Below are 15,289 nucleotides of genomic sequence, written 5' to 3' on the forward strand. Positions count from 1 at the left end.
CAATTTATAAAGGAGCATAACTCTAGAACGGTTAAAGTGACGCCACCAAAATTCAAACTTGATCTGTGTTTTGTGGTAATAAGCACTGTGTATAAGTTTCATAACATTTGGTTGAGGCAAACTCAAGTTAGAGAACGGAAACCAATTTTGGGACGTACGTACAGACGGATAAGGGTAAAACTTAATGCCCCCACCGCTGCGGCGGGGGCATAAAAACGACAAACCTTTCTTTAGTTTTTACCTTCTCTTTTTCAATAACAAAAGCCCAAGCCATATCTTCTTTCAATCTATCAATTTTCCTCTTTAAATCATCTATTGCGGTCAGAGACTTGAACTTCTGCTCCCATTCTAAAACTTCTTTCTCTAATTTAGGAAGCATCTACAATATACAAGTCCAATAATTATTTGTAGCTACTGAGTAATATCACTATTTTTTTAAGGCTTTTGTATGGAAGTCATCATCATTTCTCATAGAAATGCAATTTATGTAACTCATCTAACAAGGATAGGCATTTCAGGTGAATTGTCTTCCAAAGAAAGTAATACATATTAATTGTCTCCAAGGAAAAAATCCGTAATTTGTATTTCTAAAAAGTAATCCATTTGACATTTCATTTCCAAAAAAACAATTAATTTGCCAAGAAACCATATAAATTGTCTTTCAAGAAATAGCTTAGTCTTCCCAAAAAAAAACTTACAATCTTTTCTTTCCTCAGTTATCTGTGGGATTTGATTTTCAAAAGGGAAAGCAAATTCATATGACATGTCAAGTCTATCTAGATCTAAAAATATGATATTGGTGCTTGCCAATCACTGAAGACTGTATTTCTACCTATAGATTGCTACCTCCCCCCCCAACAACAACAACAACAAAAAAACACCTTTGTCTTTCTACAAAAACAATGTGTATGACTTCATTGTCTTTCTAGAAAAGCAATTCATATGCTATCACCAACCCTCCAGCAAAAGTTTCCTTTATTTTAGCATAATTTAGCATATGCTACAGCATCCTCAGAATTGTGGCTAATTTTTACTTATATTTTGCCACTGCAAGTGCAAATTTTATAATCAATATTTCAGTTTTATTAGTTAATCACTTTGTAGCTACCTACTAGAATTTACTCTGAACCCCTAATACTTGTCTTCCAATAAAAGAAATTCATTTAATGATATTTTTTATAAGAAAAGCAAACAAATGACTTGCCCTCTAATAAAAGTATTTCATAAGACTTGTCTTCACAGAATAGCAATATAATTAACTTGTCCTCTTAGAAAAGTATTTCATAAGACTCGTCTCCACAGAATAGCAATATAATTAACTTGTCCTCTTAGAAAAGTATTTCATAAGACTTGTCTCCACAGAATAGCAATACAATTAACATGTCCTCTTAGAAAAGTATTTCATAAGACTCGTCTCCACAGAATAACAATATAATTAACCTGTCCTCTTAGAAAAGCATTTCATAGCACTTGTCTTCACAGAATAGAAATATAATTAACTTATCCTTTAAGAAAAGTATTTTATATGGTTTTTATTTACAAAACAGCGATCTGTTTGACGACTTTTCTTTAAATAGCATCTTGATTATTTTGATGGATGGATGGCTGTTTACCTACAGTGGCAAATTAAATACATATTCAGGACGAGAACATGATAATGTGATATGGATATAAACCCTGCTTTGTACTAGACTGACACCCTGAGCCATATTTTTTAACGCGCTAGTTCACAAGGGATGTCTGTAGGAAGACATGTCACCCCTTTTGGACACATTATTCTGACTCTGAGCCAACCATTCTTTGCTCTTACTCCTAAATGCTGGTGCTTACAAGAGAAGCAGCAAAAACCATTTTTTAAGACTTCTCACTCAAGGTGTTGAGCACACTACCACAAGACCACTGAAGCAGTCTTATGATTTTGAGACAAAAGCTGAAAAAAGAAATAAGATAGAAATATTTCTTCATGAAGCTTGTGTTACCTGTTCCTTTTTTTCAATGACCTCTTTAGTGACCTCTCGATGTTGGTCAGCTGTCTGATAATCAGCCTTCATTTGTTCTAGCTGTGTGGCCTTTAGGAAAAACTGTCATAAAAAAAGGTCAAAAGTTATATATGCCAGAATTAACTGCAACTATTGTAAATAGGCTACAGTTATTTAGCCATAATTAATTCAAGTTTTAAGGTCAAGAACTCCCAACAAAATATTTGAATTATTCTTGAAGGAATAAAGTTAAGAAGTAAGAAAATCTATTTAATGCTCAAACATATGAAAATAATGATTAGACAAGAGATTAAAAATATATTAGTTTGTCACAACCAACCAACTATTAAAAAAGGTTTCCAATAACTCCTGAATGGCAACAATGAAAATTGTCAATATCAAACTTGACCATCATTTTGTCATCAGTAACAGCATATCAAAATTTATAGAGCATTGGTTGAACGGTTCATAAATAATTGCACGGAAACAACATAGTGCCATTTTTCAATCTATCAAGGACCATAACTCCTGAACATTTTAAGTGAAAATCCTCAATCTTGAACTTGACCTCCATTTTGTCATCCATAACAATATATTATAATTTGAAACCATTGGTAGAAGGGTTCATGAGTAATTGAACTAATGCCATTTTCCATTATATCAAGGACCACAACTCCTGAACGGTAAAAATGAAAATCGTCAATATCAAACTTGACCTCCATTTTTTATTAGTATCCACAATTCCACATCTTAAAATTTGAAAAGCATTGGTTGAACAATTCACAAGTAATTGCATAGAAACTGTTGGCAGACGCCTGCCCACATACTTCACCAATTTAATAACAGGTATTTTCTTTGGAAAACCCAGTTAAAAATGTTGCAGCTGTAACTTTTGGGAGGAATTTGGGCATATACTTTTAGTGTTGGAACCAACACTGAAAATTGCCAGAAAATCCTTATACTGTTCACTAAAGCAAACAGGTGTTAGGTGTCCGACAGATCAGAAAATTTCTTATCTTATATCTTAGTAAGGTCAAGCTGCTGAAAAAGTAGTCATTCTGTTCCGTTTTACTGGAGAAATTTGTGACAAAAGTATTTGTTGGACAAATAGACAGATGAGGTGAATGCAATACAGCCTATTTCCTATGAACATGCATGAAATATTTGCCACTAGACATTACAAAACCAATAATCAATTAATCAATCCTCCAGTGGTGTATAACAATTTGCAGTTGTTCCCCATTTACTTCCAACACTATACTTCAATTTTGACAAACGTAAATGGCTGACTATAGCATTTAAGACAAATGCTGTGGTCATTATTTAACTGACCATTTCCAAAGACAACAAAGTTATCTGTGCAATGTCTATACAAAAATATTTTCCATTAGCAAGATTTCCAACTGTACCCAAGGAAAAAGGATATTTCCAGCTGGTGTCTTCAGTTTTTTGTACTATTCAAATTTAGTCTGAAAAAAAACCCTTCCTACTGACCCACTGAAAAAAATGGAAGGTCTGGAGTGGGAAACAAACATATTCTCAAAGATGGTCTGAACCTTTCAACTTCAAGAAGTTCATGTCAAATTCCTCCCTGTATGCAACTTGAAAATTAGAACTATTACAGAGGACTAGTCTTGGGGAGTTGCATAGGAAAGTCACAAAATATAAAGGTGGTCTTTTTTTAAAGAAGTAAACAATTTTTTTTCAAATATAATTTGCACGGTAGAAAATTTGGGAATAAAGTGTTTCCCAACCAACAACTTCTAGCAACTCACTCTCCTAAAGCTTTGGGGAATAGCTCAAATACTATCTCCTTTTATGTAAAACAAAAATTTGAGGATACATATTCTTGCTTGCAATAAATAATGCATCAAGGTCATATTACTACTACTGAGTTTCTTTATTTGATGATTTAGTTGTATACTGTTTAATCTAATGTTCAATAATATTTGGTAATACTTGTTCATTGTTTTAGGCACATTATCGAAATTTGTGTTTCAATAAATTTTCTATACCTTATACTTATCATGAGGACTCTTTGAATTGAGGAAGTGACGACTTGTATCCTGATTTAAAATGGACACCGGATTATCTACTTGTATGTTAAATTGGTCCAATATACAATTCAAATCTTCTCTTTTGGATGATATAATTTTACCTGAAAAAGATTTTCAAATTAATCATATCAATGATGAGGTTTTTTTTTATCAAGAAGAAGCATTAACAAGAGGCTGTCAGAGTGACAGCAAACTGGATTTTTTAACATTTATTAGTGTCCTGGCATTTTTCAATATCACAAGGACCATAACTCCTGAACGGTAATAGTGACAATCATCAATATTGAACCTGATCTCCTTTTTGTTATCAGTAACAACATAATAATATTTGAAAAGCTTTGGTTAAACGGTTCATGAGTTAAAGCACGGACACAATTGGAAACACCATTTTTCAATCTTAAGAACCCCAACTCTTGAACTGTGAAGTGAAAATCATCAATATTGAACTTGACCACCATTTTGTCATCAGTAACAACAAATTAAAATTTTAAAAGCTGTGGTTGAACGGTTTAAGAGTTAAAGCATGGACACGACTGGAAACACCATTTTTCAATTTTCAAGAACCATAACTCTTGAACGGTGAAAGTGAAATCGTCAATATGGAACTTGACCTACATTTTGTCATCAGTAACAGCATATTAAAATTTGAAAAGCTTTGCTTAACTGTTCATGAGTAACAGCACGGACACGACTGGAAACACCATTTTTCAATCTTTCAAGAACCATAACTCCTGAACGGTGAAAGTGAAAATCGTCAATATTAACTTGACCTCCATTTTGTCATCAGTAACAACATTTCATGAGTAAATGCACGGACACTGTTTGGCAGCCGCCCGAGGTACATCCCCAAATCAATAACCGATTTTTACTTCGTAAATCCGTTAAAAACAACATTTTTGGGGTTCTTCATATTAACTAACTTTGGAGTAATTTGCACAACTATTGACTTGTAAGCCTTCCTATATACAATTTATAATTTTACCTAGCAACATTAAGCCATTAGAAATGTAGTCACATTCAGGTGTAGCAATTGATAGAGAATTCAGCTGACTATGCCATGTTTTTTGTTCTTGAAAAAAAATATTTTGCTACTTTTAAGCATAGAATTAAAGTCCAGTAGAACATATTGCATGCATTTTAGGAGATTAATGCACAGGACCACAGCTGTCTAAAATTAGGTTTGCAAAGCACCATCATCAACTCTATTATTTATTCTTTGTTTAAATTCTGACTTAATAAATCTTACCATCTTTGGACTTAATTTTATAACCACTTCCTCCATCTTTTGTAAATTTTCTCTCAACAATAATTGTATTGCCATATTCAGTAGGCTTATATGCATCGGCTCCCCTGTTGCGTAGATGAATCTCTAATTCAGCAGTTCTGAAATAAATCAATCAGTTACAATAACTAGTGAAATTAATCAATTGGTAACTATGACTACTATTCTCCTCAAGACATTGACAAACTTCCACAATTTTTGCAATGATGAAAGCCTTTTGTTTTGCAATGGAAAACCTCAAAGGTAAAACTAGACAGGGTAAAAAGTAATTATGTCAATTGTTGTTCTTTTCCAAGTTAAATATAAAGTATATGTTTTGTGCCATGCCGAGTCCATCAAGTACATATTTTCTACCATACTTGTGCACCTTTTATCTAGTTCTTGGATTTTTCAATATTCTACAACTTTCCTAGAAGCAATACCATTGATTATTAACCTCCGATTGTTTCAGACAAATAATTTTGGTGTGTAGTCGATTGGCCAAAACTAACAAGATACATCATAATTATCTTTTGAATAATGGAAAAGACATAAAATAATACATTTTATTTACAGTAAATAAGATAAAACAAATGTGAGAATGAAAATGGCAAACAAGCAATATTGTAGCTGACAGACAGTGTCACAGTTGTGAGTGCTTAGGCACACCATTCTAAATCTCACCACTTTTTCTTTTGTCAGATTCAGAAAGAAAAGTCACTCTGAAAAACAATAATTATCTATTGATGAGCTTGGTGTGGACAGTCATAATTCAGAGAAGTACTCAAAAAAGCTTCAATTGTTTTTATAATTTCTTCCCATTTCTCAACCAAAACCAGTAAAACTTCTTCAAAGTTAAAATTATAAATTGATCCCCAAACAAAACATTCAACATTTTTCGAAAAACAAGAGATACATGCTATTTTAGAATTGTGTTCCTTGTTGAAACAGAAATATGTGACCTTTTTCTCAGGTGTGTACCACTTTCAGATAACGACAAGTCAACCTTGAAATAAATGTGTGTTGATGCGGTTTTTCAATAATAACTGATACATACTGTTTTCCATTTTTGATGAAACTTTTGATTGTTGTTCCTCTACTGGTTACTGAAGCTTTTCCACCCAATCCTACCACTAAAGCTGTTACTATTGCACTTTTGCCACCTTAAACAATGTAATAACAGAATCTTTTATAAAAAGTACAAATTAACCTCATAACTTAATAGTTTTAATATGGGAAACATATTTTATTTTTAAATTAAATTAAATGGAGAATGTGTCCATGGGACACAGATGATGCACCCCCCCCCCCCCCCCCCTATTTTGCATATAACATCATAAAGGGATATAACTAAAGAACGGAAAAAGTGATGCCACCCAAATTCTATCAATTTTGGACGTATGTACATACAGACGTACAGACAAGGGTAACACTTAATGCCCCCATTGCTGTGGTGGGGGCATAAAAATACATTTGTAAACTGGGAAGGCTTCCTACTCTACATTATGTCATTTTCTGCCCTTATTAGTTGCACAGAAAGAGACATGTGGTCCTATTGAGACATGTTAAGGTAAAACAACCATTACTTAGTTGATTAATTTTTCGTGTTTAAAGCCTCTTTCAGCACCATTAGCTATTTCGTGGTGGCCAGTTTTTATTGTTTGAAGAAGCTGGAGTGTCAGTAGAGAACAACCATCCTTTTGGAAGGAAAACTGGCACTCCTAATTACCTAAAACAATACTGGGATTTCACCTTGAACTCATCAAGCGTTACCATTTTGACAGAAAATCAATAATCAGCTGATTGCATTTTAATATAGATATCAGCTACAATGGACTAATTAATAAAGGTGTTGATTGCATTGTTTGATGAAATAGTGTGGTTAAATGGCTTCACATGTCACCAAAAGGATTTTTTACAACTTTGATAGAAATAATTATTTTAAAGTGGGTACTTAACAATCGTTTTAATGGAGCACATATTCGAAGCATAGTTTTACGTCTCAACTTTTTAAGCAATGGTGCAGAAAAGAAAACTGTTGTTATAAAGTAAAATGTTCCAAATTAAGAAAAATCTCTGACTTTAGCCTTTATTATTCAACTAGACGAGAAGTATCCATTAAACTTATTGAAGATGAATCCCGTGTTCCCAGAAATCAAATATGATCATTTCATCAATTTTATTGCAATTTAACTGTATCTTTTAAAACGTAAATGTTTATAATGAGTGTTTATTTATTACACACAATGTACATTGTAGATTAAATTAAAGAACCTTAGTGAGCGCGCTCACATACCCCACGTCTCCACATTGTCATTGGAGAAATAAAATAAGTGTAAGAAAAAAAAATTGAATCGTAATTTCCTGTCGATATGCACATCTACATAGTATGTCCTTATTATCTACAAAGTTTCATGAAATTCTGTGGTGTGGTTTCAGAGGAGTTGCGATGACAAAAGGTTGCAGTAGTATATTGGGCAAATAAGTTCAAAGGGGCGTAACTCCTGGGAAAAAAATTGATTCGTAAATTCCTGTCGATATGCACATCTACATAGTATGTCCTTATTATCTGAAAAGGTTTCATGAAATTCTGTTGTGTGGTTTGAGAGGAGTTGGGATGACAAGAAACAGGACTGACGGACGAACAGACGGACGGGTCAAAAACATTATACCCTTCGCAAATAATTTGCGTGGGGTATAAAAATAGATATGTTAGCAAGTAGGAAAATTTAAAACGAAAAATATGTTTATGTCAGTTGGCAGAAAAAACATTGTTTTGGCGAAAGAGGTGCGAAAAAGAAAATTGAGCCAGGGGAACCGAAATGCAATAATAATTCCACTTACTTCCATTTCTGCCTACTACAAAGTTTACATGAGGTCCTAACCGAACATCAAGTCTGCTATGGCACATAAAATTTTTCATAGAGATCCGTTCTATAATTCCTATGTCAGCTTCTCTCTAAAATGAACAAAAGAACAAACTTTGTCACTGTAAAAGATTATATAGACATACAGCTGTCCAGTGAACAAATAGTCCCCAAGTCATAATTGATGACATTCTAAGAAAAAACTACATCTGATATTCATATGAGGTTTAGTTTTAGTATAGAAGAAAGAACTAGTCTCATAGCTCTTCATCATATCAACAGTATACTGGTTTGATGATCTTTTTTTAATCTGTGACAATTTCGTAAAACTTATCTCAATATAAAAACCATTAGGCCTAACTTTATACTAAATTTTGAACTTTTAATTCGAAATTTTCAATTTATGAGATTTTTACCAAGTAAACATGGTAAATGCAGTTTTGACTTCTCATAAATAACCCTTCTACATGTTTTTGTAAAAACACAAAAATTTTGTTTGTTTTTTTTGCATGCAAGAACAAATTGTCGTAAAAAAACACACTTCCATCCTGTTTTCCTTCAATTTGACCAACAGAATTAGACTTACATTGTATCACCAGATTTGTACTAACATGTACATGAGCAACATGACGGGTGTCAAATGTGGAGCAGGATCTGCTTACCCTTTTTGGTGGTGTTCCTGTTGATCAGTCTTTATAGTTTTCAATGTTGTGTTTTGTGTACTGCTGTTTGTCTTTTGATCATTTTTTGTCATGGCGTTGTCATTTTGTTTTCGACTTATGAGTTTGAATATCCCTTTAGTATCTGTTGCCTCTCTTTTACCAACTTAATAACTTACCACAATGTTTGTTTTAATGAACAGAACTTTAATGTACATATTTGTGTGGTACTTGCATGCACTCAATATTTCCTTACAACAAATATGTGTTAGCATATGCAAATATTGTCCTTTTTTAAATAAGAATTTTTCCATCTTTAGACTATAAAATTACTGTAACTATTCCTGATAATTAAAAGATATTACACATTTAACTTTGCTCATACCTACAATTATTTTGTGTGATAATTTTGTTAGTGTAAAAAAATGCAAGGAGGTTATAGTGCCTAACAAGATTTTGTGAGGTAGACGAAATTGACCTTAAAACGATCGTATTGAATTTTGACCATTATCACGAGACTGAAAAGTGTTTTTTGTTTGTTAAGATAAACAATAATTTTACCTAGCATAGTCCTGTGTAAAATGTATTTCAGTATTTCTCTTCGAAAAATGACTTGTTTAATGGAATAAAACGTCTGGTTTGTAAATTTTCTCTTTTTTCTTAGGAATAGGCTTGTAAAAAATATTTTATCTACTCAATATGTGGAAACTTTTGTGAAAATATATGAAGTGGCAATTCTTACCTTTCATATTTTTGTTTCATTGATAAACTAGAGGCTCTAAAGAGCCTGTGTCACTCACCTTGGTCTATGTGCATATTAAACAAAGGACACAGATGGATTCATGACAAAATTGTGTTTTGGTGATGGTGAAGTGTTTGTAGATCTTACTTTACTGAACATTCTTGCTCCTTACTATTATCTCTATCTATCATGAACTTGGCCCAGTAGTTACAGTGGAAAATATTTTGTAAAAATTTACAAAAATTTACAAAATTTATGAAAATTGTAAAAAATTGACTATAAAGGGCAATAACTCCTTGAAGGGTCAATTGACAATTTTGGTCATGTTGACTTATTTGTAGATCTTACTTTGCTGTAACTTATTGCTGTTTACAGTTTATCAATAATATTCAAGATAATAACCAAAAGCTGCAAAATTTTCTTAAAATTACCAATTCAGGGGCAGCAACCCAACAAAATTTCAGGGCAGATAGATCTTGACCTAATGAACAATTTTATCCTCGTAGGATTTGCTCTAAATGCTTTGGTTTCAGAGATATGAGCCAAAAACTGCATTTTACCCTATGTACTATTTTTTAGCCATGTCAGCCATCTTGGTTCGCAGGCGGGGTCATCAGACACATTTTTTAAACTAGATACCCTAATGATGATTGTGGACAAGTTTAGTTAAATTTGTCTCAGTAGTTTCAGAGGAGAAGATTTTTGTAAAAAAATTTACGAAAAATGGTTAAAAATTGACTATAAAGGGCAATAACTCCTTCAGGGGTCAACTGACCATTATGGTCAAGTTGACTTATTTGTAGATCTTACTTTGCTGAACATTATTGCTGTTTACAGTTTATCTCTGTCTATAATAATATTCAAGATAATAACCAAAAACTGCAAAATTTCCTTAAAATTACCAATTCAGGGGCAGCAACCAAACAACGGGTTGTCCGATTCATCTGAAAATTTCAGGGCAGATAGATCTTGGCCTGATAAACAATTTTAATCAGTCAGATTAGCTCTAAATGCTATGGTTTCAGAGATATAAGCCAAAATCTACATTTTACCCCTATGTTCTATTTTTAGCCATGGCGGCCATCTTGGTTGGTTGGCCGGGTCACCGGACACGTTTTTTAAACTAGATACCCCAATGATGATTGTGGCCAAGTTTGGTCAAATTTGGCCCAGTAGTTTCAGAGGAAAAGATTTTTGTAAAAGTTTACGGACGACGGACGCCAAGTGATGAGAAAAGCTCAAATGGCCCTTTGGGCCAGGTGAGCTAAAAATAATATGGACTTGTCCAGTGTCCAGTTTAAAGGTCATTCAAGTTCCTGTACACATTCAGGCAAATTCTGATTTAATCAATATACATGTATGAAAATAAACAGTTTGAAGGTAAACTAATAATATAACTTAATCCAATCCAATCAACTTGCGTAAGATTCAATAACAATGACTGGCCCACATCATAATAAGTAATAGGGCCAAACTTGGTAGGGAGAAAATGACAGATATTCTAAGTTCATTTTTTGTAATAACAAATAAAGATTTGTCAACCAAAAGTTTTGCTATAATTTCAAAAACATGTCTTTCTGTATTGGTATAGTTTTCTGATCTTTCATTTGCGTATTTAAGGCAATAAAATGTTTGGACTTCAAAAGTCTACATAATTATTGACTTTATACAGAAAATTTGCCGTTTTAAAACATTTAATGGTCCACAAATAATACATGGATAGAAAGCAAAATCATTTCTTAAAACACTGTAAAAAAATTCATTCTGATTGGTATAGTGGTATTGTCATAAAGTGCGTTGAAATCAACCGTGATATAGCAAACATCGAATTCCCTCACAAAATGTTATCACACACTATAGAGTATACATTTTAGCATTTACATTTAAATTCTAAGTGCATTATAAGTATGTGGTATTTATAAGTAACATTGCAAATACCTTGCATAAATAAAACAATACAGTGATAAGGGAACAGTTTGTCAGTAAATTTGATTTTGACTTGAATTAATAAATATATATCTACTGAATAAAACTTACTGTCTGAACATCAAAATCTGCTTGTTGAGTTAGATTAAAGTCATCATCATCACTATTATCCTCCGTCTTTCTGTCTTTGGTTCTTTTTTTACTTGGGCCACAGTCTTCATTATTTTTTCTTTTACTAGCCTTCCCTTTTGATTTCCTATCATTTAATCTAATAATAATAATAGGGATCAAGATTAATCTAATATCTGAGAATGTATGCAAATTAAAATATTCCTGACTCCTGTGTGTAAGGAATTCTAGTCACTTCAGTAATTTTTTTTATTCATTGGTATAATATTTATTTCATAGATATAGGATAAAGTCCTCATGACAGTAAATCAAAGCATCGTCTGTGCTGTGATGCAACAACTACACAACATTATTAATATTTTTAAAATCACCCCACTCAGCTCTGGAAATTCTGAGACACTTAAGAAAAGCAATGTGATTGAAATAACTAATGGAACGATTTGAAGAGTAGTGTCTAAAAAAATCATATGTATGAGGTTAACAATAAATATGATATAACACTATTGCATTAGGTTTAGAAAGACAATCATTTGTTTTTTCAATTGATAAAATGAGCTTAATGTGAGTGAAAGTCTTAGGGTTACTAGATTTTCAAAACAATTTCTATTCACATGATTCAATTGTATCTTAATATTTTCATGGAATTATGTTTTCAGTTTACAGTTTTTGAAACAGAAAAAAATTATCAAATAAACATGACATAGATTCAGATTAAAATTTTATCCTTGTAGTTCCAATTAAAAATTCATTCAAAAGAGTTTGTCCTGTAATACCAGTGTAAAAACTTGGTAGAATTGATAAAAAGGTGTGAATTAAAATCTCTGTCCCCCTAAATTTGCTTGTAAATGGTTGATTTTAGCCCCCATCTTGCATATAACCATTGCAGTTTGTTCATAAAACCAAAAAAAATTGGAAACTCTTCTAAAGGTATGTTTCGAATGACTTAATTTAAGTTTGAGTTATTTCCCGATCGCCATTTTGAAGGGATAAACAGTTGATTTTCTTTTTTGGCTCACCAAATTGAAACATGTGATACACACAAACTGATAAGTGATCATAAATTAAATCGCAGTGATGAATTGAGCAAGACTAAAAGAAACATGAGTGTACACGCTGAAATGTCTCACCTGTTTTACTTATCATTGAATTAATGTTGAAAGTCTGCAATATACATTATCAATTTTCTATGTAAAATGAGGCCATAGTCAGATGAACCAGGCCAGACAGACATGTACACCTTACAATCATTCCATACACCAAACATAGCAGTTCTATCGCTTACAGATCAAACCACAAAATCTAAACATTGACCAAAGCATGATAATGAGGTCAAGGTCATATGAACCCTGCCAGACAGTCATGTACACTTTACAATCATTCCATAATCCAAATATAGTTGACCTATTGCTTATAGTACCTGATAAACTGACAAAAACAAGCATTAATAGAGTATTGCATGGCAATACATAGTCCCCTACCGGTTAAAAATCTATTGTACTTGATCTATAACTTGTCATGGTGTAAACTTTATAACAAATATCAAATCAATATCTTCAGCATGTTCAATCCATAACAAAAAAAAAGTGTGGAAAACTGATTATTTGAGTGAATTTTCTAAGTCCAAGGACCATAACTCTGTCAAAAAAAAATCATCCGAACCGAACTGAATTTGAACTTGATCTGTAACTTGTCTTGGTTAACTATATACCAAATATCAAATCAATATCTTTAAGCATGATGAAAAAAATGCGGAAAACTGATTACTTTCTTGAATTTTGTTGTCCAAGGACCATAACTCGGCAGGTAATCATCAGACCGAAACAAAATTTGAAATTTATCTGTTACTAGTCATGATAAAACTATATACTAAATATCAAATCAATAACTTTAAGCATGAAGAAAAAAAGTGTGGAAAACTGATTTTCCAGACTGACAGACGGACGGACAGAGTACAAGCCTAAAGTCCCCTTCGACTTCGTCGCTAAGGGACTAATAAGAAAACTTATCATTGACCAATGAACCATGAAAATGAGGCCAAGGTCATATAAACCCTGCCAGACAGACATGATATAAGTGACCTATTGGTTATAAATTATAATATCTGAGAAATAGACCAAACCACAAAAACTAAACATTGTCTAATAAACCATGAAAATGAGGTCAAGGTCAGATGAAATCTGCCAGTCAGGCATGTACACCTTTCAACTATTCCATAAACCAAATAGAGTGGCCCTATTGCTTATACGTGTAGTATCTGGGAAAAAGACCAAACCACAAAACCTCAACATTGTCCAATGAACCATGAAATTAAGGTCAAGGTCAGATGAAACTTGCAAGTTTGACATGTACAACTTACAATCATTCCATACACCAAATATAAATGACCTATTACTTATAGTAGCTGAGATATGGACTTGACCATGTTACTTTCAACTTTGATAGCTGATCCCTGGAAATAGGTCGAGGTCATGTGAACCCTACCTGATGGCCATGTTGACATTGCAAGGATCCCACATACCAAATATCTTATTGCTCATAATATGCGAGTATTTCACTTAACAAAAAACTAATTTTTTTCAGGCAGTCACTGAACTGGGGTGCTGAACACCAATGTGAACTATTGAACCAGTCCATGTTTTATATGGACCTCATCGTGAACCAATGATGTAGTGCGCATAATGATACATTCTGACTCTTCACCTTCAACCACATGTATCGATTGTATATTGATTCATTGATTGTTTATTATTACTGTACTTTGTGTATAATTGCTGTATCACCTGAATAAACCTGGCGAGTTATCATATATTGTTCATTTATTATGATTACATGCTCGGATCCCACGACAGAACCATGAAATTGAGGTAAAGGACAATAACATATGACAGACGGACTCTTCATAAAATAAGGTACATGTATCTGCACACAAGGTATGAAGCATCCATGTCTTTTTTCTTCTGAAATACAAAGCTTTAAACAAATAGTTTACACCGTCACTGCTGGATTGTAATACCAATGTCCTACATACTGCGAGTCAAGTTACACACAAGACAATAAGTTATATTTGGCTGATTTATGAAGGAATTTGCACACTTAGATGTCCACAATTGCGACAAAAAGGTAATTCATCTTGCTAAAATTGTGTAAATCGAATAACATTTTCCATGCATGCAACCAATGATTGAATGAAAGTATAATATTCCTTCCCTATGTCATACTATGTGCCCCTGTGTAAGAATAAGCAAAGTCGTATAAACCTTATGGATTTGAGGATGCCCATATAATATTCTCAAAGAAAACAATATCTCAATTTGAATATTATTAAAATTAAATAAAAACAGAGCTTTATAGTATAACTGATTGCATAAATACTCTATATTGTCATACACTTCATCATCAGCCATCTCTGTTGACTTCTAAAAATAGCGGGAAATCTTCGTCTGTGGAACGTTTAAGAATGTCATAACTTTACATCAAACACCCATTTCACCCTGATTTAAATATTCAAAGGGGCTCACTTAAGGTTATCTTATTTGTACTACTATGTTTGATATTTATTCCTAAACTTGTAAGTAGCACAGTTGAGAAAAACTCTAAATATTTTTTTCCACATATTTGAAGTGATTTCTTTCATTCAACACACGATAATTCAGCTTACGCTGTATCCGG

At 32.8% G+C, this 15,289-nt stretch overlaps 1 protein-coding gene across 7 annotated transcripts in view; it reads right to left on the reverse strand.

The window, feature by feature from the left end:
* Nucleotides 1–15,053, reverse strand: part of LOC127713229 (structural maintenance of chromosomes protein 6-like) — a 396,756-nt gene extending 381,703 nt beyond the window's left edge. For 4 of the 7 annotated variants that reach the window (XR_007987495.1, XM_052219770.1, XM_052219771.1 and 1 more), the window contains exons 1-8: nucleotides 14,993–15,047; nucleotides 11,603–11,759; nucleotides 8,142–8,256; nucleotides 6,355–6,460; nucleotides 5,283–5,419; nucleotides 3,995–4,137; nucleotides 1,980–2,081; nucleotides 242–379 (exon numbers count right to left, since the gene is read on the reverse strand). Coding sequence is in view for 6 of the 7 variants with exons in the window: in XM_052219770.1 (XP_052075730.1) it covers nucleotides 242–379; nucleotides 1,980–2,081; nucleotides 3,995–4,137; nucleotides 5,283–5,419; nucleotides 6,355–6,460; nucleotides 8,142–8,256; nucleotides 11,603–11,759; nucleotides 14,993–15,024 (930 nt within the window). In the remaining variant the exon portion in view is untranslated. Of the gene's footprint in view, nucleotides 1–241; nucleotides 380–1,979; nucleotides 2,082–3,994; nucleotides 4,138–5,282; nucleotides 5,420–6,354; nucleotides 6,461–8,141; nucleotides 8,257–11,602; nucleotides 11,760–14,992 lie in introns of all 7 variants that reach the window. The other 3 variants (XM_052219769.1, XM_052219768.1, XM_052219767.1) reach the window with 3 other exon arrangements.
* Nucleotides 15,054–15,289: the final 236 nt, after the last annotated feature.

Source organism: Mytilus californianus, unplaced genomic scaffold (assembly GCF_021869535.1).
Source record: "Mytilus californianus isolate M0D057914Y unplaced genomic scaffold, xbMytCali1.0.p SCAF_1, whole genome shotgun sequence".
In the NCBI taxonomy this organism is placed as follows: Eukaryota; Metazoa; Mollusca; class Bivalvia; order Mytilida; family Mytilidae; genus Mytilus; species Mytilus californianus.